Source organism: Anoplopoma fimbria, chromosome 16 (assembly GCF_027596085.1).
Source record: "Anoplopoma fimbria isolate UVic2021 breed Golden Eagle Sablefish chromosome 16, Afim_UVic_2022, whole genome shotgun sequence".
Taxonomy (NCBI): Eukaryota; Metazoa; Chordata; class Actinopteri; order Perciformes; family Anoplopomatidae; genus Anoplopoma; species Anoplopoma fimbria.
This window is the reverse complement of record NC_072464.1, coordinates 17,513,843-17,541,355: the sequence shown is the minus strand read 5'-3', so window position 1 is coordinate 17,541,355 and position 27,513 is coordinate 17,513,843. Positions and strand designations below refer to the sequence as shown.

Here is a 27,513-nt window from a genome sequence, read left to right as displayed (position 1 = left end):
AATAGAGAGATAATATGTTTATGTTTATATACGTTTATGACTGGTTGGGTTGGCAGGACTTTGACCGCTTATCAAACAGAAAGCTGAGTTACACATTAATGCACAGGTATACATTTACATGAGGTCTTTGAAGAAATATGTGACGGAATAAAAGGTGGAAGTACGGGTTTCAGTGGGTCGCAGAGCAGAGACAATGAAAGGTATGCTGTTGAGTTACATTTGGTCTTACCTTTAACTGTATAAAATGTGTATTTTTGACAGTTATATCACAGCTTTATAACTTTAACTTTATGGCTGTTAAAGAAGAGCAAGCAAGAGCACTATGTAGTTGTTATCCTTCAATTTTATCAAATGGTCCTCCTCACCATCTGGATTATTACCACCATCATGTTCAAATTTCCAGTTTTTCTGAGTTTAGATTGAAAGTTTAGATTGAAAGTTCATTCTTGACCTTTTGAAAAAACAAAACAAGCTCAACACAGTCCATTTTGCAGCCGTTCTGGAGCTTTCAATCATATCACACAATCTTACTCATAAACTACTGTTTCTATGGTCCAGTATGAACTTTTAGGCCTAACTAAATTCATGGGAAAATGTATAAAATGTTTGTTTTTGATATTTGAATATATCTCTATTTATTCAGTGTTTATTCAATAAGATTTCAGTAAAGAAAAATGTTTATATAGTTACAATTTACAATGCATGCATTATAGCAAGACTATGATATGATGACATATTTGCACTGCTGTTGTAATATCTTGTCTGCTGCCAGGGGGTAAACAGTGTCTTCAGGAGCTGAGGATTGTCCTGCTGGGGAACGACTGGCTGGAAAAGAGTCTGACAGGAAACACTATCCTCGGCCGGCAGATGTTTGATATCAGCAGAGACGTGAAGATGTGCGTTAGGAGACAGGCTGTTCTCGACAATAGCCGAACAGTTATTATCATCAATAGCCCAGAAAGGTGGATCAACTACTCCGTCCGAGACCCCGGCCTGGTGAACGACAACATGACAGCCTGCATGGCTATGTGCCCGCCAGGACCTCATGCCTTCCTCATGGTCATACCCATCAGCCCTCACCGAGGCCGGGAGTGGACGGTCGAGGTTCCTCTTGAGCTGCTTAATGATACAGTGTGGAGAAACATGATAGTGATATTCACCAGATGTGAGAGACTGAGAGGGTCGTCAGTAGAGGACTACGCTGCGAGACACAGGTTTCTCAAAGCGGTCTTGGAGAGGTGTGGTCATAGATACCACCTGTTGGACACGAGCATTTGGGGAGAAGATGATGATGCTCAGGTTGCAGAACTTCTGGAGAAGATTGAGGCAATGGTTGCAGGAAACATAAAGGCGGGAGGAGTTGGTTGGTTGACAACAAATGAGGAAGTCTCCAGAATAACTGGGAGGGAAAGGAAAGAGTTAGAAGAGAGGGCGAGTCTGAGGCGAATGAATATGCAGAAGTCCAGAAACTCACTCAGATCTCTCATTGGTAAGTATCAGTTAATCAATTTTATATTAACACTGGATCAAATTACCTTCTGCAATGTGAAATGAATCACTTGAGGAGATGAACGTACAAGAATTATCACCTGACTCTGCAGTTTCCCTCAGCTTTACCAGCCCAGTTGCTAGAATGCTAACATTACTTTCTTTTTTGACCAGACGTTGTCAAAGGCTTGAGGGCTTGATAATGTTCTAACATGTCACACCGCCTCTCATCCACTTTTTTAAGGCAAGAGCCTGGAAGACGTTAAAATCATAAATCAATAAAAAAAATATATAAATAAACCCACAATTGTACATAACATGTTTTGACGGTGATGTGATATGTCACTGCACAGGGATGTCCCATCCGTATTTATACCATTTCAAGTCTTGCAGCCCCGGTTCATGGTTTAAAGCCTAAGAGGGCCATTGGGATTGAGCCTGTAACAAGTGAGAATGTCCAACAAGGGTAGGTGGCAGTGGTCAAACAAATACAGGACTTATTAGTTTATTACAGTTAATTGCAGAGTCAAGTGTTTTCAACAAAAAAAATAGTTGGTGGACACCAAAAACCGAGCTAAAAAAGAGCGAATATTGACTTGCACCTCCAAATGGCACTCGTGTAAATAGGCTGTATGCTAACATTTGCCACATACATTTAAAAGTGTGGTAATACACATACTGTGGTGTGCTCACAGCTTGTTTTGCTGGATCCAAGTGGCCAATATAAAGTTATTGCAGGTTTATGTTAACATGGTAAAGTTATGTTTGAATACTACTCTAGAACTCAAACTAAAGAACAATTGAACAAGTTTATGGTTCTTCCAAGTAATATCCAGTTAAGTTCCTCACCTATCCTATCTGATCCCATTGTCATCTTAATTTTTCAAAGTGCATCCAGAAATTAGATTATTCCAAGATAATATTGTTGCCTAAATCCTGCACTTTGTTTTCAAATCCAGGCGAGTCTCCTCCGATCTCATTGCTCAAAGTTCTCATCGTGGGACCAAAGCAAGTTGGGAAAAGCTCAGCTGGAAACACCATTCTTGGAGAGCAAGTATTCCCTGTTGGACTTCCAACATCACAGAGCGCCGAGGGATGGGGAGACGTTCACAAAAAGCAAGTCACCGTGGTTGAGGCTCCTGGCTGGCATGGGAGATACTGTTCAGAGGACACGCCACGGGAGGTCCAAGAGCAGATTACCCACAGTGTGTCTCTGTGTGCCCCCATTCCAAATTCTGTCCTGGTGGCCATACGCAGCGATGAGACTTTCACAGAAACCGACCTGTTGAGAGTGGAGGAACACCTGAGCTTGCTCGGGGTTTGGGTGTGGACTCGAGTCATCGTGCTGTTCACTTGGGGAGACAAACTGGGAGTCACTCCCATTGAGCAGCACATTGAGAGTTGGCCTGCCCTTAAGGGTTTGGTGGACAAATGTGGGAATAGATATCATGTCTTTGATAACTCAAACAAGGTGGAAGATATTCAGGTGAAAGAACTGCTGGCAAAGATTGAGGAAACAGAGGCGGGGAATGATACTGGACACTTGTTGGGTAGTTTTATAAATCTCCAAGAAATCAACAGAAAGCTGGACCAAACCTCCAAAAATAAAGCAAAACAGCTCAAAAAGGCCAGGAGGGACCTTGACCTGCTTACACAAACAGTCAAGGAGAAAGAGATGATGGTAGAGGACATGATTCAAACAGCTAAAGAGAAAGATGAGCCGATCGAAGCTCTGAAAGCGGCAAGGGAGTCAGAGGAGCAGAAAAATAAAAGATATGAAGAAGAGATTGGCAGAAGATTAGTGGAGGCTCAGAGGGAGAACAAGCAGCTCAAACAAGTCATTATGGGGAAAGAGAGAATGATAACAAGCCTGTGTGAAAGATGTGCTGGGAAAGATGATGTGAGTACAGCTACAAAGCAAAGCAGTGAGGTGGAAAAGGAAGTGCTGGAGGAAGTAAACGAACAAGAGCAGGAGACAGCAGCCTTTAAGGAAAAGCGTGCGTTTGATCAAATGATGATGAATCAGAAAAGGGAAGTGAAGGAGCTTAAAGAGACAATTAAACAGCTGAAGGGAGAAAATGAAGATACAAAGAAGGTGTTGAAAGCAGCAATCAAATGGATGCAGAGGTACTATCAGAGGAAGGAAATTGATAGAACAAATGAGAGTAAAACTGTGGACTTTAACAAAAGTAACCCACGCAGGAAAACAATGACGGACCTCAAGTCATTAGAGGAGCTTGCCCGACAACATAAATGGGCATTTGCGGTGCAACTGCGCCACCATGAAGAAGAAGACGCTAAACCCAGTAAGTACAAACTCATTCGCAGCACAGATCCTGAGTGATATGGTCCTGAGTCTGCTGTAATTATATACGGTAAATGTAACGTCTTTTATTTACAGAGACAGAAAAGAAAAGGCTGGACGTGTTAGACAATGACATCATGGTACATGAGAAGGTGAGTGAAAATGGCTGTTTTCATTATTTACAATAGAATTAATAAACCCAAACAGATCAATTAAATCTTGGTTGAAAACTGTATTAGGGAGGAGTGCAATAGTTCAATTAAATGTTTAAATGTTTTATCAACAAGCTACCTTTTCTTTCTAAAAGTAGTTTTTAGTCAATTGCAAACATTTTTAGCTAACCATGACATTCATGAAAAGTTTCAGTCTGGCTCTAAATCCCTCAATAGAACTGAAACAAATCTTTAAAGATCTGATCTTAATGATCTTCTCTTAATTGTTGACTCAGGGAACTCATTTTATTACGCCTTAAACAATGTGTTGGCATTAAAGGTACTGCCCTCAAATGGTTCCAGTCATACCTGACAGATGGGAGTTTCTCTTTTCATCACAGCAAATATTGTTCAACTGCAGCCCCACTCACCTGTGGGGTTCCTCAAGGCTCTATTTCGGGGCCCTATCCTCTTCTTGTTGTATCTGCTGCCCTTGAAGTCATATAATACTTATTTTCATTGTTTCACTGATGATGTACAAATCTATTTTCCTATAAAATCAATTAGTTCATTGCAGTCTTTACTGAACTGTTAAATTTATATCAAAACTTGTATAGATTTTAACCTTCTCATACTTCATAAAAATAAGACTGAGATCATTATGTTCAGACGACCTGACCTATTGTATGACTCTGTTGGTAATATTTGACCTTTAGCTTCCCACAACTGACCTTTTGTAAAGGGTCTTGGTGGGATTTTTGGACGCTTCAAATTTATAAAGCAACTTAGCTTCTTTCCAGGAGGAAAACCAACCCATGGCATCAATTTATTTTATTTTGTTATTTCTCTTATTTTGGTCTTGCACCTCAATTTTATGTGCTTAGTGCTGCTTGATGTATGTGCTCTCATGTTACTTATGTGTGTATTTCTTATAGGGTGGGGGCTAACATGGGTTTCTTTTATTGATTTTTATTCTGTAAATCTTTGAATATGGTAGCCTGAAATGCAATTACTAATGTAACTACACTAGTTGGCTATTTATCTCAAAACAATGGCCTACTAGATTTGTTAAAAACAATCACTCTGGATGGGAATAAGCATAGGAAGTGACACTAGAGGCCTGTCAGTAGGCTCATACAGGGATCAAATCCCAGGTAAGTGGAGTGCAGGACTACTTTGAGCTGCAGCAAGCCAACGTAATCCTGCTGGGGTTCCAGGCTAGACAGCTAAGGAAGAGAGATTTGAGGCGGCCTGAGGCGTTTGGGGAGAGCATGGGTCTGCTCTGCTCTGCTAGACAGCCTTGAACCTCGATGTCAGCCGTACTGGCTGGACATCGAGGGCCTAAAGGAAGAACAGCAGGAGCCCATCCCCCTTATCAGATGTAAGATATAGTGCACTTAACGTATACTAATACAGAGATTGTTATTGGTTTCATAGAACGAGACTGCTAGCAAGGTGTGGAAACTTGAGGCTGACTGGTGGCTGAGGGCCGGAGGTGCTGCGCTGGGAGCTGCATTTGGGGCTCTTGCTGGCTCCTCCAGGTTGGCTAGAGGGATGAGTACCAGGTCAGCTGTTGGGGCTGCAGCTGGGGCTCTGCTGGTCAGCTTACTGGTCCAAGGAGGCAGGCTCCAGCAGGGGGAAATGGAGTCAGACACCAACAGCAAGTGAATCTCTACCATGAGAAATTAGATTCATTTTGAGACAGCATGTACATAATAATTCCTAATTAGTATCAAAAAAAGCGATTCCATAAGTTATTTCTCCATCAAGCAAGGTCTGTACATATTCACACCAGGTCTGATCAGACAAAATAAATAAAATAATATGTGTGGATGTTTGTTTTTTAAATGTATTCAGGTCGAAGGGTTTCTAAACATTTAAGGTGTAGCTTTACTTGGAATATTTGTTTGAATGGAGAAAAGCTCTACTCATTTTACACAGCAAAACTGAAAGCTTCAGTGAATAACTCATCACGGTTCAGCTAATGTGTTTTAAACATTTAATATTTTAATGCAGTGTAAACATAACAACATTACATCTGTTGCATCACTTCCAATGAAACCGTGTTTATCTCTATTGTCTCAGTGAATAACTCCTCAAGGTGAAGCAAGTTTTTTTTTAACATGGCTGCTCTATGTTGTGCTATGCTGTGCTGTAAAAAAACAAACATATTCTATAAAATACATTTACACTGAAGCCCAAACAAAAGATCCATGTTTAAGACAACAGTTTATTTTTTTATTTTCTACACAGAGAATACAACTTCCGATATGTGCAAAAAGGGCGGTTGTGTGTGTCATGATATATACTATTTCGTATGATGTAGTGCATAAAATATCATGGATTCAATTCACTAATTGCATTAGATACAAGAGCAGAGCAAAAATAAAATATTTATACAAGCAACATTGAAAGTTCAATGCTTTGTTAATAAGCATATATTGAGGCCTGCATTCCACATACACATAGATACAAATTTGGCATACTGCTGACATTTCAGGAAAACTCAAACATCATAACATATCTTGCAAATATATAGAATATTTCAAAGTCACATTAGATTTTTTTGCCTTAACAGGGACGGGGGCTGCAAATTGGCTTCAGCTAGATGCTGTATATACATAACAGAATTACATCTGTTACATTACCTCCTTAAATAAACAATGCTTATCTCTATTGTCTCAACAACATGATAATACATACATGAGAGTTGAAATTGAATGGAAGCAGTCATTTCTTTTCAACATACACAAAACCTATAATTCTGTTTCGTATTTTGGTCAGTTTAAATCCATATATTAGAGGATTCATCACAGGAGGAATGAGCAGGAATTCTATAGCGATGAAGTTTTGAATGCTCTGAGGCAAATCTGTGGAGCCGAATCGCATATACATCAAATCAAAAAGTATTACAACAAGGAATGTGACCAAAGAGACTAAATGAGGCACACATGTCTGCATAAACCTTGCCCTGTCATCTTTCGACCTCACACAAGTTCTTGTCATATGCATATAAGTCCAAATTGTGAATAACCCATGACACACATAAATGATAATTGTTGCATATGAGAGAATATTACTTGAAACAGTGTCAGTGTCAGGGCAAGTGAGTTTGACAATTATCCAGTTCACGCAAAAGAGTTTTGGAATTTTTGAACCACATAACTTCAGTGTAGATGTTAGAAAAATACTGATGGAAAAGATGCAGAAAGGTGTTAGCCAGGAAAAACATATCAGCTGAGCGAGCTTCCTCTTTGTCATGACAGAAAGGTAGTGCAGTGGTCGACATATAGCCACGTATCTGTCGTAGGCCATGACTGCTAGAATGGATAATTCACAACAAGCAAATGAATACATGACAAAAGCCTGTAAAAGGCATCCTTCATATGAAATCTGTTGAGAGGAAGACAGTAGATCAAAGAGGAATTTAGGGTAGAAACCTGTGGTCCCATAAAGTCCATTAAAGCAAAGACTGCACAACAAGATGTACATGGGTTCGTGTAGGTTTTGATCTAAGATAATGATCATGATGATAGAGATATTCAAAAACAAAATCACACAGTAATACAGTAAAGTGAATGAAAATATAGCAATTCTGTAATTCATTGTCTCATTTATCCCTGAGAGAACAAAAATTCTTACAACAGAAACATTTTCCATGATTAGCGAGCAAATTATCACAGTTTTGAAATATACAAATTGTACCTGTCCGGTGTCACAACAAACAGTAAATCGTTACAGAGCAAGGTGTTAGGTAGTGAGGTGATGTCTGCTCTGACTCTGGTCTCCTTCCACACCACTTATTTATAACAACCTGGACTATGACAACACCTCCTTTGGGATTTCAAAACTCTGATCATTTGTCCAGGAACACTAGATGATGAGTGATTAAAACAACCAGCTGACTAATCTGCCCAGCATGAAAAAAAATAGAAAATGTATTTATTGGGTCATCCCTCAAAAAATCTGCAGTTACATTACAAATGCAAAATATATATCACATCAAAGCTGCCTTCTCATGATACAATACATTTGTTTTGCAGAGGCACAGTCTAATTAATTCATATAAATAATTGTGAAAGTGGAAAAAGCACTTTGAACAATATAATGGAAATATATGATAGCCATTCCCATTTTTGTCTCATAAGTTCTTGCAGCAATTTTGGGGTTGATACAATTTGTTACACAGATTTGGCTACAACAACTTTTACTACTTGAGAATTGATAAAAAAGGATTAAAAATAATCCCTCTAAAATACCACATTAAGACACAAAGACCTTGAGGAACCACAGTCCTTGATGAGGGCCTATATGTCCCTGTCAATAACACCAAGACATGGTACCTCTGTTGGACACATACTGCGCCTAGGTGGCATTTGTGCACCATCAAGAGCCCCCGTCCACTGAGGGAGTTGGGGATCACCTTGCAAAGCCCAAGGCTACGAAAGTTTTGTTCCACCATGACAGCTCCTCTTTGACCCTGGAGTCAATCTGGTGGGAGTGTTTTGGAGGTCCCTGGCAAGACAGGGACCTATAAAACACTCCCACACCAAACCTTAGCCTGGCCATCAACCCCCTGGCAACACCTGCAGTTAGACATTGGCGGGGAACTCCACTGGATGCCCTATCATCAGTTTCACATTGGTAACACACAACCTTCACTGTAAGTGGCCTGAAGTAACGCCAGTGGGCTTAGTCATGATTAAGGTGTTTGAAGACACCCAATTCTCATCCTACCTGGCTGACAATGGAATTTGGCAAATTTACAGAGCATTTTCAACCCCCAAGCGAACGGAGGAGTAGAGTGCCTCAATCAGACACTGAGAAATGGCTTCAGGGCTACAAGATCACACACAGCTTGCATCAAACAATCCTGCATTACCGGGCCTCACAACACAACAAAGGGCTGTTACTAGCATCGCTTATGCCGGGAACTCCAGCTGCCCCTTCACAGGTCTTTACCTCCTGAGACACCTTCATTGCAACGACAGCTCTCCAGTTGTTCCAGCTCTCGGATGTCTAGCACTGGCAAACCAGCCGCCTCTGTAAAGTGACTCCACTTCACAAGAAAACAGGCGATACCCTCGGGACCTCAGGCACTGCCTGCTGAATGAAAAGACACTGCGACAATCCAAAAGGTCGCAAAGGCCCTGCTGCTTAACCTGCTGCTAGAAAACAGAACCGCCACTGGCAGGGCCTGAGCTTTGGTGCGGGAACACAAAGCAAAAGTTACCTATGTTGTTACATTGAGAGTTGTACTGACCGTCTTTTCTCACTTTAACAAGAAGCTTCTAGTCTTTGCAGAAGTGTATGTGCGCATTTTGCTCTATTTGTAGGACAGAAGCAGGATAACAGATTTTAATGAAGGTGAAAAATGTGTCCCACATTGGATACAGCCCCAAAAACATTTTTAACGGAAAAAGATTCCAGATGTTCCTTTATGTTGCTAGCTAAATAAAATTGTTATTTACCACAACGCACGTAGAGGGATTTGTTTTAAATTCTACTCTAAATTAGACCTCTGCGGAAAGATCACAGAAGCAGATAAAGAAATATTTTTTCTGTAATGTTGATTTAAAGGCAGCAATTGAGGATGGATCATTATGAATGAAATATTGAGAAAGTCTCTGTAGGTTGTGTTTGATGTTTCAATTACTTTATTGTCATTTCACAAACAATTACAGTGAAGAAGTTGTTGGCAGTGAAATATTAGATCTCAAGCTCCCTCCAACAATCTCATTAACATGTATAAAAAAATCACGTGCAAGTGAAAAATGTGAATTTAGAACATAAAATAATATGTAATGGTGGTAGGCAGTAATGCATTATTAAGAAACTGTTATGTACACAGGGAAGAAGTAATATAGTAAGTTTAAGTATGTAAACAAACATTGTTAATTATAGAAACAGGTTTTTGCTGATCATAAAATTTATATGATCTTTTTAAAGTTGGGTTCATTTTCATGTTGTGATTAATGAAACATTCAGTCCTGGATGAGGCCCCACAATGGTTACATTTACAAGTAAATAGTTTATTCAACTAACATCTTCTGGTTTGTGAGATTATAGAGTTCAGAGAGCAGCACACTGCTGCTCTGTTTAGGATGCAAAATGTAGATGAATTTATTTATTCATTGACTTTTTAATTGGGCATCATCCCAGTAATTATGCACATATTGTCAAAAAGATAGACTTGAAGAGCAAAACGCTTGAGGTCGCAGTTGATGCAGAGGAGACACAAGCCTGCAGGGAGCCGGTGCAGACAGCTGCATCCATTAAAATGAGAGTGAACCTGTTGCGTGAGCCGCATGGTTAAAAAACATGTGACACGCCTGCTGTCTAGATGGGGAGTTAGACATTTGTGGTTGCCGTGATTGATGCAGACACACCAGTCTCAGATCTGCACTCTACTGGGAGCAATTAGTTGAACTAGAAATATGTCTTTATGTGTAGCAGAACTAATAGCCTTAATTCCACAATATTTTTAAAAAAAGTGATTAATTGTAATTCACTTAAAAGTGTACAATGCAGTTATATGTAGTGTTAAAATGAAATATTCAGTACTTTCAGGATGAAGCATCATAACAAGTACGACCCAGTTCAGAGAGTTACATTTGCATGTCAATAGGTTATGCAACCCACATCTTCTGGTCAGGTTTATTTATGTATTTTACTTTAATTTTACGAGGCAGGAGAATTTGCTCTTTTTTTTTAACAGAACTTTGGTCCCTTTTATGTCTACACAAATTCCTGGTTTATAATAATTGCATTACATTCAGGAACATATCATAAAAATGTCCATTTAGTCATACATATTAAATGTAGAGTATCAGACATACACATAACAGAGCAAACACAACATGTTACATTGTTCATTGATCTTCAACAAAAACTGAAAATTGAAACGCTCTGTTAGTCAACATATATTGAGGGTTACATTCATCAGTCATGTAGATCAGATTAAGACATTATGCAGAAATCATGATGGATCCTCAAACAAAAACACTGCATTTTTTTTATTTCTCACATTAGATTGAATTAGAGATTAAACTTTGATGGAGGAGCGAATTCAATTTCAAAGCAAACTAAAATATCATGGATTCAATTCACTAATTGCATTAGATGCAAGAGCAGAGCAAAAATAAAATATTTATACAAGCAACATTGAAAGTTCAATGCTTTGTTAATAAGCATATATTGAGGCCTGCATTCCACATACACATAGATACAAATTTGGCATACTGCTGACATTTCAGGAAAACTCAAACATCATAACATATCTTGCAAATATATAGAATATTTCAAAGTCACATTAGATTTTTTTGCCTTAACAGGGACGGGGGCTGCAAATTGGCTTCAGCTAGATGCTGTATATACATAACAGAATTACATCTGTTACATTACCTCCTTGAATAAACAATGCTTATCTCTATTGTCTCAACAACATGATAATACATACATGAGAGTTGAAATTGAATGGAAGCAGTCATTTCTTTTCAACATACACAAAACCTATAATTCTGTTTCGTATTTTGGTCAGTTTAAATCCATATATTAGAGGATTCATCACAGGAGGAATGAGCAGGAATTCTATAGCGATGAAGTTTTGAAGGCTCTGAGGCAAATCTGTGGAACCGAATCGCATATACATCAAATCAAAAAGCATTGCAAAAATAAATGTGACTAAAGAGACTAAATGAGGCACACATGTCTGCATAAACTTTACCCATTTTTCTTTCGACCTCACACAAGTTCTTATCATATGCATATAAGTCCAATTTGTGAATAACCCATGAGACACATAAATGAACATCGTAAAATATGCAACCATGTTGTTAGAAAAGGTGTCAGTGTCAAAGCAAGTAAGTTTCACAATAACCCAGTTCACACAAAAGAGTCTTTCAATTTTTGTACCACATAACTTTAGTCTTGACGTTAGCAGAACATTGATGGAGAAGATGCAGAAAGGTGTTAGCCAGGAAAAACATATCAGCTGAGCGAGCTTCCTCTTTGTCATGACAGAAAGGTAGTGCAGTGGTCGACATATAGCCACGTATCTGTCGTAGGCCATGACTGCTAGAATGGATAATTCACCGCAAGCAAATGAGCCCATGACAAAACCCTGTAAAAGGCATCCTTCATATGAAATCTGTTGAGAGGAAGACAGTAGATCAAAGAGCAGTTTGGGGTAAAATCCTGTGGTCCCATAAAGTCCATTAAAGCAAAAACTGCACAATAAGACGTACATGGGTTCGTGTAGGTTTTGATCTAAGATAATGATAATGATGATAGAGATATTGAAAAACAAAATCACACAGTAATACAGTGAAGTGAATGTCAGGAGAGTTACTCTGTAATTATATGTCTCGTTCAACCCTGATAGAATGAAAATTCTCACAACAGAAACATTATCCATGATAAGATCACAACTTTTTATACCAGTCTCCTCAAATTATTCTTTACCAGTGTCACAGCATGAATGCTTACAGAAAAAAATCACACTGTGCTGAAGCTACACCCTCATCAAAGTCTGTTGTCCCTCTACATTTTCTATTATAACACCTTTGGCAACATATCTACTGGGAATTAAAATGCAAACCTGTACAACAAAGTTAATGTTGAAGTGATCAAAACAAGCACAAGGTACTGTATGTTTAAATGTTTGCAATAAAAGGAAAATGCAGTGATCTGAAACACAATTTTCAGGTTTCAATCATTTCAGTCATTTATGTGATACTCTAAAGTTAAAACAATCTCCAGTCTGAGCTTGAATGTGTCTTTGTTGTTAATTCAAATAATGTTTATCGCACAGTTCCACCATGGAGCAGATAGAATCAGATAGCTAGGAGAGTTGTATCTTGTGGCTGTACAAAAGTTTTGTAGGCATTCTGAACCTTCTCTAAAAACAGAAACAGGCCCATAAAATACACATTTGCATGATTTTAAACATAAAAAGCTGTTTAGTTTGCCGTGGAAAGTAATAATATTGATGGGGAGTTAATGAAAAGAAAAATAGTGTATTTTAGCCTTTAGATACATTTTAACTTAAAAATAATAATGATTAGCTGCAATTGAGTGTTTATTTGGTAGAACTCAAATACTTTCAACCTATAGTCCAAAACAATTGTTTAGTGATGTCGGTTTTGAAGCAGAACAAATGCATATCAGTGTGAGATTTAAAAAACTTGGGCTTCATTTTTGTAGTTTTGGCCATCATCCTATTGGTAATATTGACATTGACGCTAAGTCAAATGCTGCGATCTGGGAACACAGCAACATCACTAAGAATAAATATAACAGGAAATATAAATGGACAATTGATTGATCATACAGGTTTTTTTAAAGAGCCCCATGGTTTCCAAGTTTGTTCGTAGGACAACCCGAAGGTCAACAGTGCAATGATAAACCAAACTGTTTGTTGTAAACATCTGTTGTAAACATAGTTAAACCTTAACTTTAAATATGTAAAGGAAATAAATCCTTGTTTGGCAACTCTGTAAAATTAGCTGCAAAGCCTGGCGCTCATAAGATTCTCCCCGCAGTCGTCCTGCAGATATTGACTTTGGACAGTAGGGGCATAGTTTTACCATCCCTCCGAGCAGTTTCAAGGATAATACGGAATTATCTGTGGGCCAATGCACACTCGTGATTCTAGGAGCGTATTACCAAAAGACTCCAATAGAGGGCGACACCTGTGATCATAGAACTAGGGTTACAATATCATAATGTCAGTTTGGGCCAGATCAGTGCTGAGATAGTAACCTACTGGATTCATTTGTAGTTCAACAAAAGGCCTTTCTGTTTATTATTGTTAATTGAAAACCATTTCCTGCAGTTGAAGCCAAACTTTTATTTATTTTTATTTAATTGATAAGAAACATAATATTGGGAAGCCAATAAAGTGGAGTTTGCAGTCTGAATCCCTGCTCCAACTTTGGCCCACCGTATCTATGCATGCCTGGAGGGCTCCATCAATCCACCAGGCTCCAGGTATCTGATATCCAGCCAAGGACTCAAATTGGGTTTGATTCAAAGTATAGGCCACTTCATCTTATTGGGTTTTTGTAAAGACCTGTTGTATTTCCACAGGTCTGGAGTCAGTGTGTCAATATATCTAATACCTGTTTGATTCCTAGTGGACTTACTGAGCCCTGATCGTCGTACACGTTATGCCCATCACTAGAGAATTATATTTTTATTGATGCGTGATGGAGAGTTTAAACTGTGAAATGTTTCTACTCTTATCATCCACAGGAAGACAAAAGTGTTCATGGCTATTCACAACATGAATGTTGGTGTGTAGCCTATTTGAGATAGGTCCTTTGCATTTAAAGAGTTTCATTTAAAGAGTTTCCATGTTGGTTTCTTTTGTTTTTAGCATTACATAAAAACAACAGCAAAAGTTGATTAGCACAAATTCTTATTTTTGGGTTGCATTACTTTGTTTTGGGACTTTGGTGCTTCATGGAGGTGAATTTATTTTGGCTCATGTACACCCAGCCACTATCCTCCTGGTCTCAAAAGATTAAACATATAACTCTCTTTCCAAAATAACAATATTATTCTCCGGCAGTTGACTACCATACATATTTATTTCTTAATTAAGGTCCCATGATGAGACTTCGCCTGTCTGTTGCGTGTGTTAGTTTTTTGTAAGAAATAAAAAAATATTAAAATAGGTGATAACCTCAAGTTTAATTTCATTAGCTTAAAAAAACGTTATGTTAAAATGGCTTTAACTGCTTTCATTATAGTAGAACAGTAATTTTCCATTATTGCTGTTGTTCAATATCTATTTTTAAAGTTTGTTTGCATTTTATCAAAAAGAGGCCAATGTTTTGAACTTGACAATAAATACAAACAATAAAAATGAAATTATGCATGAAACATTCATAAAGTTGACCATGTAAAACTGGCACAAACTGTTTGCTCCAAATGACAGTAAAAATAGGTATTATTGTAAAATGTTAACACCCAAAAAAGGAGTAATGTGATGTTAGAGAAAAGAACACACATTGCATTTACCAACGTGGTCATTTAAAGATAAAATTCAACTTGTGACTCACTTTTTCATTTAACTTACAGTAAATGTATACATGTAGGATTTACAATCAGTGGCTCTAATGTTCAACAAGGCCCTACGGTTTTTACACAGACCTGCACACAAAATCAATCACACTACAACACAATTTGGAGGCCGTTATGAATTGTTACCTCTGAGTAAATTTGTTCACCTTTCAACTAGCATTTGTCCGTAAACACAAATGTTATTTTATTGGGTTAAAAAGCTTCTCTTTCAGTTTTTGTTAGTGGTATTTAATATGAAGCTTTGCCTAATTTGACATAATGAACAAAAACAGTGTTATTTATAATATTAATAATCAGGCCCTAATTTTACAGACAACATGCTGCGTTCAGGTACATGAACCTGTCTTTTGGAAGTTAATAATAATAATAATAATAATAATTAAGCCTTTATTAGTCCCACAATGGGGAAATTATTTCTCTGCATTTAACCCATCCTGGAGGAGCAGTGGGCTGCAATGAAGCGCCCGGGGAGCAACTTGGGGTTAGGTGTCTTGCTCAAGGACACCTCGGCATGTTGCCGGTAGAGGGGTTTTGAACCACCAACCTTGTGATTAAAAAGATTATATTTCCCAACTAATTAACACGGCTGTCAATGAGCAAAATATTTTTCAAATAGCATGAATATTACATCTGAGCCTTTCTTTATTGCTATTGAAATACATACATGCATACATAAAGATTATGAAAGACATTTTGTGATTGCATAAATGGGCTGTGTGATTACTTATTTATTGTATATGTTTTTGATCTTGTTTTCTACTTACAGTACCAGTCAAAGGTTTGGACACAACTTCTCATTCAACTACTTTGAAGAATCTAAAATATAAAACATATTCTGGTTTATTGAGCATTTGTTTGTTTACCACATAATTCCATATGTGTTCCTTCATAGTTTGGATGTCTTCAATATTAATCTACAATGTAGAGAAAAATAAAAATAAAAATAAAGAAAAACCATTGAATGAGAAGGTGTGTCCAAACTTTTGACTGGTACTGTATGTATTGTTATTTGTGTGCTTGCACTATCAACTATGCTGCTGTAATCCTGCAAAGTTCCCCGCTGTGGGACTAATAAAGGATTATCTTATCGTATCACTATTAAAAAACGCACACAGTACATGTACTAGTCTAGAGATGTTAAAAATGGTAAAATTCTGTTCCTTATTTGTGTCAGTTTTAAACCATATATGACGGGATTGATCATTGGGGGAATAAGAAGAAATTCTATTGCCATGAAATTCTGGACACTTTGTTCTAACTCCTTTGAGCTAAATCGAAAATACAACAAATCAAACAGCAAACACACACTAAAAGTAAGTAAACAGAACAAATGTGGAACACATGCCTGCATAAACTTTTTCCTGTTCTCTTTGGATTTCCTGCATGTTCTGATCAGACGCACATAAAACCAAGAAATTGCCAACATAAAAAGTATAATTAAAAGCTGGAATAGCAATGCTTGCTATGGAGACAGAACAAGCTAGTTTACCAATCAACCAATTAACACAGTAGATCTTTGGTATATGTGAGCCGCATAACCTCAATCTTGATGTTGTTACTGTGCTCACGAGCAACAGGAAAAGGGGACAAGCCAAGCAAAAAACACCAACACACAAACTCTCTGTTTAGTCATCACAGAGTGGTACACCAGAGGCCGACATATAGCCACATATCTGTCGTAGGCCATGAGCACTAGAAGAGAGAAATCAGCACAGACTGAAGAGTGCAACACAAAACTCTGCAGAAGACATCCGGCATAAGAGATGACATGAGTGGGAGACAAGAGATCCAGGAGGAATTTGGGATAAAATCCTGCTGTCCCATAGAGTCCATTGATCAGTAAATAGATCTTACAGATAATTACAATCACTCCTCAGCATTGTGGAAGTTGTTTTATGGCTTTTGCCGGTTACACATACAGTCTATGGGTATTCTATGGGTTACACCCATTCTCACAAGTCATTTGCTTGTATGCGCACTGGCGTTTTGGAGAGAATAACAGGCCAAAGAGTTTAAATGGCTCCGTTAATGCTTGGAGCTCCCTCCTTGGCCATCTCAAATTCAGCAGGCAAGTCATCCCTCAGGGGCACTCTTTCATCTGACATTTGCTGGACTTGGCGTCTTCTGTGTCTAAATATCTTGTGGATGGGTGCCGCTGTGACCTGCTTCTCTGGTCTTTTCTGGTCTTTTCCGCTCGATCACTGAAATAGTGTAACATTTCTACAACGAACTGATGAGTCCTTTGAGTCACTTAACTCCTACACAGATGCCGCAACATCTGTTGGTTTTGGGGGATTCTATCATGACAGTGGTTTGCTAGTCACTGGCCTCTCTTTGCACAGTTTGATCTCTGTCTTTGCAATAATTAAGTTGTCATCGTTATCATCAACAGCGGGTGCTCCTCTTCCAAAGTCATCATGCCTTTTATGAGAAACATCACGTGGTCAGCCATCAAACATAACTTTATTATCAGCCTGTGACATGCAGGTAACATAAAAGCTGATTAACTTTCCCGTTTTACATTCCAGACTTTCCGGAGAATCTTTCCAGAGGCCAGCAGTATCAGTATCAGTTTCCCCTTATCAGACTCTGATGCTTTCCTAAATCAAAGCCTCATGGTTAAATGTAGGGACTCAGCTAAGATGTATAAGAGTAAGGGTTTAGCAGTTTCCATGGTAAAAAGTTATGATATGCTTGGTGTACCTTTGCTTTGTTTTGGTTCTGTTGGATTGCCTCTTTAACTTCTTCTCATAAATCGAGTGCCTTCATTTGCTACTGCATTGATGGTCGCATTTTATACCTGCCTATTTCAAGCTTTATTGCCGGCATTCAATGTACATTAGATGGTACGATCCTCTTCATCAAGTTTGTTTGCTAATTCGGCATTAAAATTACTGCTGAAAAGTTTGCTAAAGCTTCTACCCAGTTATCGAAAGCAGACAGCCTATTACTCTTTAATGGCATATAATGCTGACAGAACCAGAGCAGGCATTTTCCCCTTACATAAATGCGCTGTTTGATTCTGTTTTCTATTAGCCTTCTATGCGCGCTCAGATGTGATGAATTTACATCATCTTCTAAATCCTTAAACCAAAAATAGAGATGTCACATTTTCCGATCTGGCCTTTCATCTTAGGCATTATAAGCTACGTCTTAAACACTTGGGAAAGGCAGAGGTGCATGCTCTGTTTGTAGTTCGTACAGACGCTCTTTTGCTTCTTTTAAATTCAGGATTAAATACCTAGGTCTAACTCCCCTACTTGTTCCACTTCGCCTTATTTCTTACCCCAGGTAATCCTCCTTTGCTAAATCCTGGTTTAATTATCAGCATTAGTCAGGGCATTCTTTATGAATAGGGGCTGCTTCGTCGGCCACTAACCAAGGCATCTCCTCTACATCCTTGGGATAAATGGGACGTTGGTTATCTTCAGCCTTCACCTCCATTAAACATCAGCTAAGCCTTAAAATAAGGTCCAGTAAGTCATGCATATAACTGGTGGTGGTGTCACTTTCAGGTTCTGTCTTGCAATATTGGCATGTCATTTAATTTGTCCAATAACATGGGATACCATTATCTTAGTAAGGCCTAATGTTCCTTATATTATCTCTAAAGTTACTTCTTGCATTCTATTGTTAAAGCAGATATTCTCTCATTCACTGTATAATGCCATTGCCTTCCTGTCTGTTCATTGAGTCAGACTATTCTCTGGTCTATCGTGTCCAGGTTCTCAATTTGCTGGTCTAACGGACCGTTTCTCAATCTCCCGGTCTAACGTTACAGTTTTCTCATTTCCTGGTCTAACGGACCCTTTCTCAATCTCCCGGTCTAACGTGACAGTTTTCTCATTTCCTGGTCTGACATGACCTGGTCTTAAGTGACCTGTTCTCATTTACCTGGTCTAACATGACAGTTTTCCATTCCCCAGGTCTAATGTGACCGTTTCTCATTTCCCGGTCGGAATGTGACCCGGTCCCGAAGACCCAGTTTCTCATTTCCTGGTCGGCAGTAATCTAGTCTGAGTGACCCAAATTTCTAATTTCCTGGCCGGCAGTGACCTGGTCAAGAAGGACCGCTTTTCTCAAATTCTGTTCAAACATCTCCTTTATCCAGTTTGGGGAACTATCTGATCTCCCTATGGTCTAACTCTACCCCCCTATCCTTGACCCCAACTATCCTGTTCTGCGGTCCGATATGACCCACAACCGTCCTGTGCTGCGGTCTGACATGGCCAACAACTGTCCTGTGCTGCGTTCTACCTTGAATCACAACTGTTCTGCGGTCCGATATGACCCAGAACTGTCCTGTGCTGCGGTTTGACATGGCCCACAATTGTCCTGTGCTGAGTTCTACCTTGAACCACAACTGTTCTGTTCTGCGGTCTAACATGACCGCCACCTATCCTTTCCTGCAGTCTGTCGATACCCCCGCTATCAATTCCGTGATTCCGAGAAGTCTCTCCTGATTGAAATAGCATACACATACAAACAGAAGATTCCTTTCTGCAGATTAACTTATGAAATCATTGTAAATAATTTTTACTGCACGTTAAATTTTGAATCCTGTTTCTTATTTTTGTCAATTTGAAACCATGTATCAGTGGATTGACAATTGGGGGAACAAGGAGAAATTCCATTGCCATTAAATTCTGGACACCTTGTGTTAACTCCTTTGAACCAAATCGCATATACAACAAATCAAACAGCAAGGAAACAACTACTACTATTAAAGAGAATAAGTGTGGTAAAAATGTCTGCATAAATTTGCTCCTGTTCTCTTTGGATTTTAGGCATGTTCTGTACCATGTATATATAGGGCCAACAAACAAACGTACAATGGCCAAAATAAAAAAGTATAATTAAAAGCTTGAATAGCAATGCTTGCTACGGAGGCAGAACAAGCTAGTCTAGAAACTAACCAATTAACAAAGTAGATCTTTGGTATATGTGAGCCGCATAATTATGATGTAGGAGTTGTTACTGTGCCCAGGAGAATCAGGAAAAAGGGTGTAAGCCAAGCGAAAAACAAAAGCACCCAAACTCTCTGCTTAGTCATCACAGAGTGGTACACCAGAGGCCGACATATAGCCACAAATCTGTCATAGGCCATGAGTACTAGAAGAGAGAAATCAGCACAGGCTGAAGAGTGCAACACGAAACCCTGCAGAAGACATCGGTAGACAAGAGATCCAGGAGGAATTTGGGGTAAAATCCTGCTGTCCCATGGAGTCCATTGATGCACAGGTTACAGATGAAGATATACATGGGCTAATGGAGCTTTTTGTCCCCAATGACTGTCACAATAATGGTCAAATTCACCAGCCAAATCACACAATAAAGTCAGAGCAAAGAGAATAACTGTAGTTTTTTGTCCCACTTAAGCCTGACAGAGTAAACATAGTTATTACTGAAACATTATCCATCATAGCATTTTACAGTTTTTTCATTTTCATACTGAACAGAGAGAAATTCATGGGAGAAAAAAAGGTGCAATCTCCTCTGTGCCCACCCATCTCCTCACAAGATTTGTAACCAATGGTTTATATTCTCTCTCGGCAGTAACCCTCTATGACTTTGTTAACATGGGACTTCTCCCAATCAGGGATGTCGAAGGTGTTGTCCGTGGTTTCGAAAACCAGAAATAACGTCATTTTCCTTTTTTAAAGCCTATAAAATTCTTAAAGTGACCCTATTATGCTTTTCCACTCTTTCCCTCTTCTTTAGTGTGTTATAGATTTTTTTTTAATATGTAAAATGTCCGTAGAGTGTAAAACCTGAAGTCCACACCTAAAAGGAGTTACCCTCCCCCTCAGAATCACTGCTCCTGAGCTGCCTGAAACGGCTCGATTGAATTCTCTCCTTCACTTCCGTAACTTTAGGAGGTCATAATGTTACGGAAGTCTCCGGCTAGTTTGGACCTCAGAGAGAGAAGGAGCTGAAGTTCACATCTATCATGGTATAGTGGTTATGAAAACAGTCTCTCACCCAGGAGGCTGGGGTTTCATTCCTGCTGGGACCTGTCATTTATTTGTCATGCTACAGAGTGAGAGTTTTTTGAAATGTGAAACGTTGAAAGCAGAGCGGGCTAGCTGACCAATCAGGGAAGACTTTGCTTTCTGGAGGGAGGGGCAAGTGCTTTGGTGAGTTTTCTTGATTGAATTAAGTAATTGAATCATCAGATGATACAAATACCCTGCAGACCGACATTTATGCTCTGTCCCTGTCAAATACTATAATATTTGCAGAATCCGAACTAGAAACCTCCTAGTCTCCAGGTGAAGGAGTAGTATTTGAGAAGATATTAACTGAATATCAGTTCAGTACATATAGTCACAGTGCATGTGATAACAAATTCATGACAACTGCATTGCATTTTATTTTTAACACAGCACATTAGTTAGTGTTTTCAGTTTGTAAACAAATAAAATGAATATCTCACCAAACACATTGATAAAATAATCCTATATGATTAGGCCTTTTCTTGTATTGTTTTCAAAATTAATCTAATCTCCTCATTCTTACTCGACCTGAGGTAATAAAATGCTGATATATGTTGTGTGCATGCAAATGGGGTTTTGGAAAGTACCAGGTAAAGCAGATTACCACAATTTTTTATTCAATTGTATTTATTAGGTCTAATTATTTATTATTATTTTTGTTTATTCAAGCATAACAAATGTATTTCCATCATACTTTCTTTTATTTTCCCAGCTATGACTCATTAATTGTAAGTCACTTAAAAGTGTACAATACAGTTATATGTAGTGTTAAAATGAAATATTCAGTACTTTCAGGATGAAGCATCATAACAAGTACGACCCAGTTCAGAGAGTCACATTTGCATGTCAATAGGTTATGCAACCCACATCTTCTGGTCAGGTTTATTTATGTATTTTACTTTAATTTTACGAGGCAGGAGAATTTGCACTTTTTTTTAACAGAGCTTTGGTCCCTTGTATGTCTGCACAAATTCCTGGTTTACAATAATTGCATCACATGCAGGAACATAACATAAAAATGTCCATTTGGTCATAAATATTAAATGTAGAGTATCAGACATACACATAACAGAGCAAACACAACATGTTGCATTGTTCATTGATCTTCAACAAAAACTGAAAATTGAAACGCTCTGTTAGTCAACATATATTGAGGGTTACATTCATCAGTCATGTAGATCAGATTAAGACATTATGCAGAAATCATGATGGCTGCTCAAACATAAACACTGCATTTTTTTTATTTCTCACATTAGATTGAATTAGAGATTAAACTTTGATGGAGGAGCGAATTCTCTTTCAAAGCAAACTAAACTTAAAATTCTGTTTCGTATTTTGGTCAGTTTAAATCCATATATTAGAGGATTCATCACAGGAGGAATGAGCAGGAATTCTATAGCGATGAAGTTTTGAAGGCTCTGAGGCAAATCTGTGGAACCGAATCGCATATACATCAAATCAAAAAGCATTGCAAAAATAAATGTGACTAAAGAGACTAAATGAGGCACACATGTCTGCATAAACTTTACCCGTTCTTCTTTCGACCTCACACAAGTTCTTATCATATGCATATAAGTCCAAATTGTGAATAACCCATGACAGAAATAAATGAACATAGTAAAATATGCAACCATGTTGTTAGAAAAGGTGTCAGTGTCATAGCAAGTAAGTTTCACAATAACCCAGTTCACACAAAAGAGTCTTTCAATTTTTGTACCACATAACTTTAGTCTTGACGTTAGCAGAACATTGATGGAGAAGATGGAGAAAGGTGTTAGCCAGGAAAAACATATCAGCTGAGCGAGCTTCCTCTTTGTCATGACAGAAAGGTAGTGCAGTGGTCGACATATAGCCACGTATCTGTCGTAGGCCATGACTGCTAGAATGGATAATTCACCGCAAGCAAATGAGTACATGACAAAACCCTGTAAAAGGCATCCTTCATATGAAATCTGTTGAGAGGAAGAAAACAGATCAAAGAGCAGTTTGGGGTAAAATCCTGTGGTCCCATAAAGTCCATTAAAGCAAAAACTGCACAATAAGACGTACATGGGTTCGTGTAGGTTTTGATCTAAGATAATGATAATGATGATAGAGATATTGAAAAACAAAATCACACAGTAATACAGTGAAGTGAATGTCAGGAGAGTTACTCTGTAATTGTATGTCTCGTTCAACCCTGATAGAATGAAAATTCTCACAACAGAAACATTATCCATGATAAGATCACAACTTTTTATACCAGTCTCCTCAAATTATTCTTTACCAGTGTCACAGCATGAATGCTTACAGAAAAAAATCACACTGTGCTGAAGCTACACCCTCATCAAAGTCTGTTGTCCCTCTACATTTTCTATTATAACACCTTTGGCAACATATCTACTGGGAATTAAAATGCAAACCTGTACAACAAAGTTAATGTTGAAGTGATCAAAACAAGCACAAGGTACTGTATGTTTAAATGTTTGCAATAAAAGGAAAATGCAGTGATCTGAAACACAATTTTCAGGTTTCAATCATTTCAGTCATTTATGTGATACTCTAAAGTTAAAACAATCTCCAGTCTGAGCTTGAATGTGTCTTTGTTGTTAATTCAAATTATGTTTATTGCACAGTTCCACCATGGAGCAGATAGAATCAGATAGCTAGGAGAGTTGTATTTTGTGGCTGTACAAAACTGTTTGTTGTAAACATCTGTTGTAAACATAGTTAAACCTTAACTTTAAATATGTAAAGGAAATAAATCCTTGTTTGGCGACTCTGTAAAATTAGCTGCAAAGCCTGGCGCTCATAAGATTTTCCCCCACAGCCGTCCTGCTGTAGATATTGACTTTGGACAGTAGGGGCATAGTTTTACCATCCCTCCGAGCAGTTTCAAGGAAAATACGGGATTATCTGTTGGCCAATGCACACTCGTGATTCTAGGAGAGTATTACCAAAAGACTCCAATAGAGGGCGACACCTGTGATCATAGAACTAGGGTTACAATATCATAATGTCAGTGTGGGCCATATCGGTGCTGAGATAGTAACCTACTGGATTCATTTGTAGTTCAACAAAAGGCCTTTCTGTTTATTATTGTTAATTGAAAACCATTTCCTTCAGTTGAAGCCAAACTTTTATTTATTTTTATTTAATTGATAAGAAACATAATATTGGGAAGCCAATAAAGTGGAGTTTGCAGTCTGAATCCCTGCTCCAACTTTGGCCCACCGTATCTATGCATGCCTGGAGTGCTCCGCTAATCCACCAGGCTCCAGGTATCTGATATCCAGCCAAGGACTCAAATTGGGTTTGATTCAAAGTATAGGCCACTTCATCTTATTGGGTTTTTGTAAAGACCTGTTGTATTTCCACAGGTCTGGAGTCAGTGTGTCAATATATCTAATACCTGTTTGATTCCTAGTGGACTTACTGAGCCCTGATCGTCGTACACGTTATGACCATCACTAGAGAATTATATTTTTATTGATGCGTGATGAGAGTTTAAATTGTGAAATGTTTCTACTCTTATCATCCACAGGAAGACAACAGTGTTCATGGCTATTCACAACATGAATGTTGGTGTGTAGCCAAAAAATATAAAAATATTGAAATAGGTGATAACCTCAAGTTTAATTTCATTAGCTTAAAAAAACGTTATGTTAAATGGCTTTAACTGCTTTCATTATAGAAGAACAGCAATTTTCCATTATTCCTGTTGTTCAATATCTATTTTTAAAGTTTGTTTTGAACTCGACAATAAATACAAACAATAAAAATGAAATTATGCATGAAACATTCATAAAGTTGACCATGTAAAACTGGCACAAACTGTTTGCTCCAAATGACAGTAAAAATAGGTATTATTGTAAAATGTTAACACCCAAAAAAGGAGTAATGTGATGTTAGATAAAAGAACACACTTGCATTTACCAACGTGGTCATTTAAAGATAAAATTCAACTTGTGACTCACTTTTTCATTTAACTTACAGTAAATGTATACATGTAGGATTTACAGTCAGTGGCTCTAATGTTCAACAAGGCCCTACGGTTTTTACACAGACCTGCACACAAAATCAATCACACTACAACACAATTTGGAGGCCGTTATGAATTGTTACCTCTGAGTAAATTTGTTCACCTTTCAACTAGCATTTGTCCGTAAACACAAATGTTATTTTATTGGGTTAAAAAGCTTCTCTTTCAGTTTTTGTTAGTGGTATTTAATATGAAGCTTTGCCTAATTTGACATAATGAACAAAAACAGTGTTATTTATAATATTAATAATCAGGCCCTAATTTTACAGACAACATGCTGCGTTCAGGTACATGAACCTGTCTTTTGGAAGTTGACTCCACTCTGGAAAGATTATATTTCCCAACTAATTAACACGGCTGTCAATGAGCAAAATATATTTCAAATAGCATGAATATTACATCTGAGCCTTTCTTTATTGCTATTGAAATACATACATGCATACATAAAGATTATGAAAGACATTTTGTGATTGCATAAATGGGCTCTTTACTTTGTGATTACTTATTTATTGTACTTGTTTTATATCTTGTTTTCTACTTATATTTCTTAATTGTGTGTTTGCACTATCAACTATGCTGCTGTAATCCTGCAAATTTCCCCGCTGTGGGACTAATAAAGGATTATCTTATTTGATCTTATCTTATCTTATCACTATGAAAAACACACACAGTACATGTACTAGTCTAGAGATGTTAAAAATGGTAAAATTCTGTTCCTTATTTGTGTCAGTTTTAAACCATATATGACGGGATTGATAATTGGGGGAATAAGGAGAAATTCTATTGCCACGAAATTCCGGACACTTTGTTCTAACTCTTTTGAACTAAATCGCGAATACAACAAATCAAACAGCAAACACACAGTAAAAGTAAGTAAACAGAACAAATGTGGAACACATGTCTGCATAAACTTTTTCCTGTTCTCTTTGGATTTCCTGCATGTTCTGATCAGACGCACATAAGACCAATAAATTAAAAAAACATGGCTAACATAAAAAGTATAATTAAAAGCTGGAAAAGCAATGCTTGCTATGGAGACAGAACAAGCTAGTTTACCAATCAACCAATTAACACAGTAGATCTTTGGTATATGTGAGCCGCATAACCTCAATCTTGATGTTGTTACTGTGCTCACAAGCAACAGGAAAAAGGGTACAAGCCAAGCAAAAAACACCAACACACAAACTCTCTGTTTAGTCATCACAGAGTGGTACACCAGAGGCCGACATATAGCCACATATCTGTCGTAGGCCATGAGCACTAGAAGAGAGAAATCAGCACAGACTGCAGAGTGCAACACGAAACCCTGCAGAAGACATCCGGCATAAGAGATGACATGAGTGGGAGACAAGAGGTCCAGGAGGAACTTGGGGTAAAATCCTGCTGTCCCATAGAGTCCATTGATGCACAGGTTACAGATGAAGATATACATGGGCTCATGGAGCTTTTTGTCCACAATGACTGTCACAATAATGGTCAAATTCACCAGCCAAATCACACAGTAACACAATAAAGTCAGAGCAAATAGAATAACTCTGTAGTTTTTTGTCCCACTTAAGCCTGACAGAGTAAACATAGTTATTACTGAAACATTATCCATCATAGCATTTTACAGTTTTGCATTTTTTAGATGTTGATGCCATAGAGAGAAGGTATATTCCCTTTATAGAGCCTGCTAAAAGGACATAGTGTTCTGGGTCTGTCCAGTGGCTTTGATGTCTGTTTATAGCAACAACAGATAATAAACTGCTGAACATGGAGATTCAATAAGTGAGCTAAGGCTCACTGATTGGATTGTCCAATCAGAGTGTTGGCCCTCATTCCATGGGAACAGATGGAAAACAATCCCCAAATTACAACACAGAAAATAATGCAGTTATCATAGCAGCCATGACCCTAACTTAAAAAAGAAAAAACTATCATCTTACATGTGATGGGGAGCTTTTATTTTGACTGACTGAAGAATTAGGAAAATTGAAACTGTTAATTAGTTCTTCTTTTATTTTTACCTTCTTGCATTATGGTTAGACAATTTTTACAGAATGACAGCAAAGTTGATCTTAATTCTACAATCCACAACCTCACAACATGAATGTACAACAATTACAAATAACTTGTTTAGTACATGTATGTATGATAACAGACAAAGACACTGATATAGAAAATCTGAGATTAATGAGAACAATTAGACAATAACAACAAATATACTTTATTATTATTTTTAGGTTGAGGGACATATGTGAGTTTTGTAACTATATTGCAAAACATTTTCTATATGTTTTTTCTTTGAGCACTCACTGAATTTTTTTTGTTTCTCCTAATCACATGTCTTAGTTTTACCCACAGAAGAAGATATGACCCTAGTCTAAAGACATTCAGCACACAGAAGGTGACCTTTTCAAATCCCATGTACAACAAATCAAAAATCAAACACACAAGCCAGAAAACATTTGTCTAAATGAC

At 37.9% G+C, this 27,513-nt stretch overlaps 4 protein-coding genes and 2 pseudogenes across 4 annotated transcripts; all 6 read right to left on the bottom strand.

Annotated features, from left to right (window-relative positions):
* Positions 1-6,675: 6,675 nt before the first annotated feature.
* On the bottom strand, positions 6,676-7,605 carry LOC129104819 (olfactory receptor 4E1-like). The gene has a single exon (XM_054615670.1). It carries the CDS (start codon positions 7,603-7,605, stop codon positions 6,676-6,678), a length of 930 nt encoding a protein of 309 aa, XP_054471645.1.
* Positions 7,606-11,431: 3,826 nt separating this feature from the next.
* Positions 11,432-12,361, bottom strand: LOC129104846 (olfactory receptor 6B2-like). Its single transcript, XM_054615705.1, has one exon. The coding sequence runs from the start codon at positions 12,359-12,361 to the stop codon at positions 11,432-11,434; it is 930 nt and encodes a 309-aa protein (XP_054471680.1).
* Positions 12,362-16,156: 3,795 nt separating this feature from the next.
* On the bottom strand, positions 16,157-16,983 carry LOC129104962 (olfactory receptor 6N2-like; annotated as a pseudogene).
* A 2,303-nt stretch (positions 16,984-19,286) lies between these two features.
* LOC129104961 (olfactory receptor 142-like) lies at positions 19,287-20,295 on the bottom strand (annotated as a pseudogene).
* A 1,996-nt stretch (positions 20,296-22,291) lies between these two features.
* Positions 22,292-23,248, bottom strand: LOC129104960 (olfactory receptor 4E1-like). The gene has a single exon (XM_054615824.1). It carries the CDS (start codon positions 23,246-23,248, stop codon positions 22,292-22,294), a length of 957 nt encoding a protein of 318 aa, XP_054471799.1.
* A 2,481-nt stretch (positions 23,249-25,729) lies between these two features.
* On the bottom strand, positions 25,730-26,653 carry LOC129104959 (olfactory receptor 142-like). The gene has a single exon (XM_054615823.1). The coding sequence runs from the start codon at positions 26,651-26,653 to the stop codon at positions 25,730-25,732; it is 924 nt and encodes a 307-aa protein (XP_054471798.1).
* Between the last annotated feature and the right edge of the window lie 860 nt (positions 26,654-27,513).

What these genes read in the sequence shown, in the direction of transcription:
- LOC129104846 (XM_054615705.1), bottom strand. Translation starts at nt 12,361, where the DNA reads ATGGATAATGTTTCTGTTGTGAGAATTTTCATTCTATCAGGGTTGAAC.
- LOC129104959 (XM_054615823.1), bottom strand. Translation starts at nt 26,653, where the DNA reads ATGATGGATAATGTTTCAGTAATAACTATGTTTACTCTGTCAGGCTTA.
- LOC129104819 (XM_054615670.1), bottom strand. Translation starts at nt 7,605, where the DNA reads ATGGAAAATGTTTCTGTTGTAAGAATTTTTGTTCTCTCAGGGATAAAT.
- LOC129104960 (XM_054615824.1), bottom strand. Translation starts at nt 23,248, where the DNA reads ATGGATAATGTTTCTGTTGTGAGAATTTTCATTCTATCAGGGTTGAAC.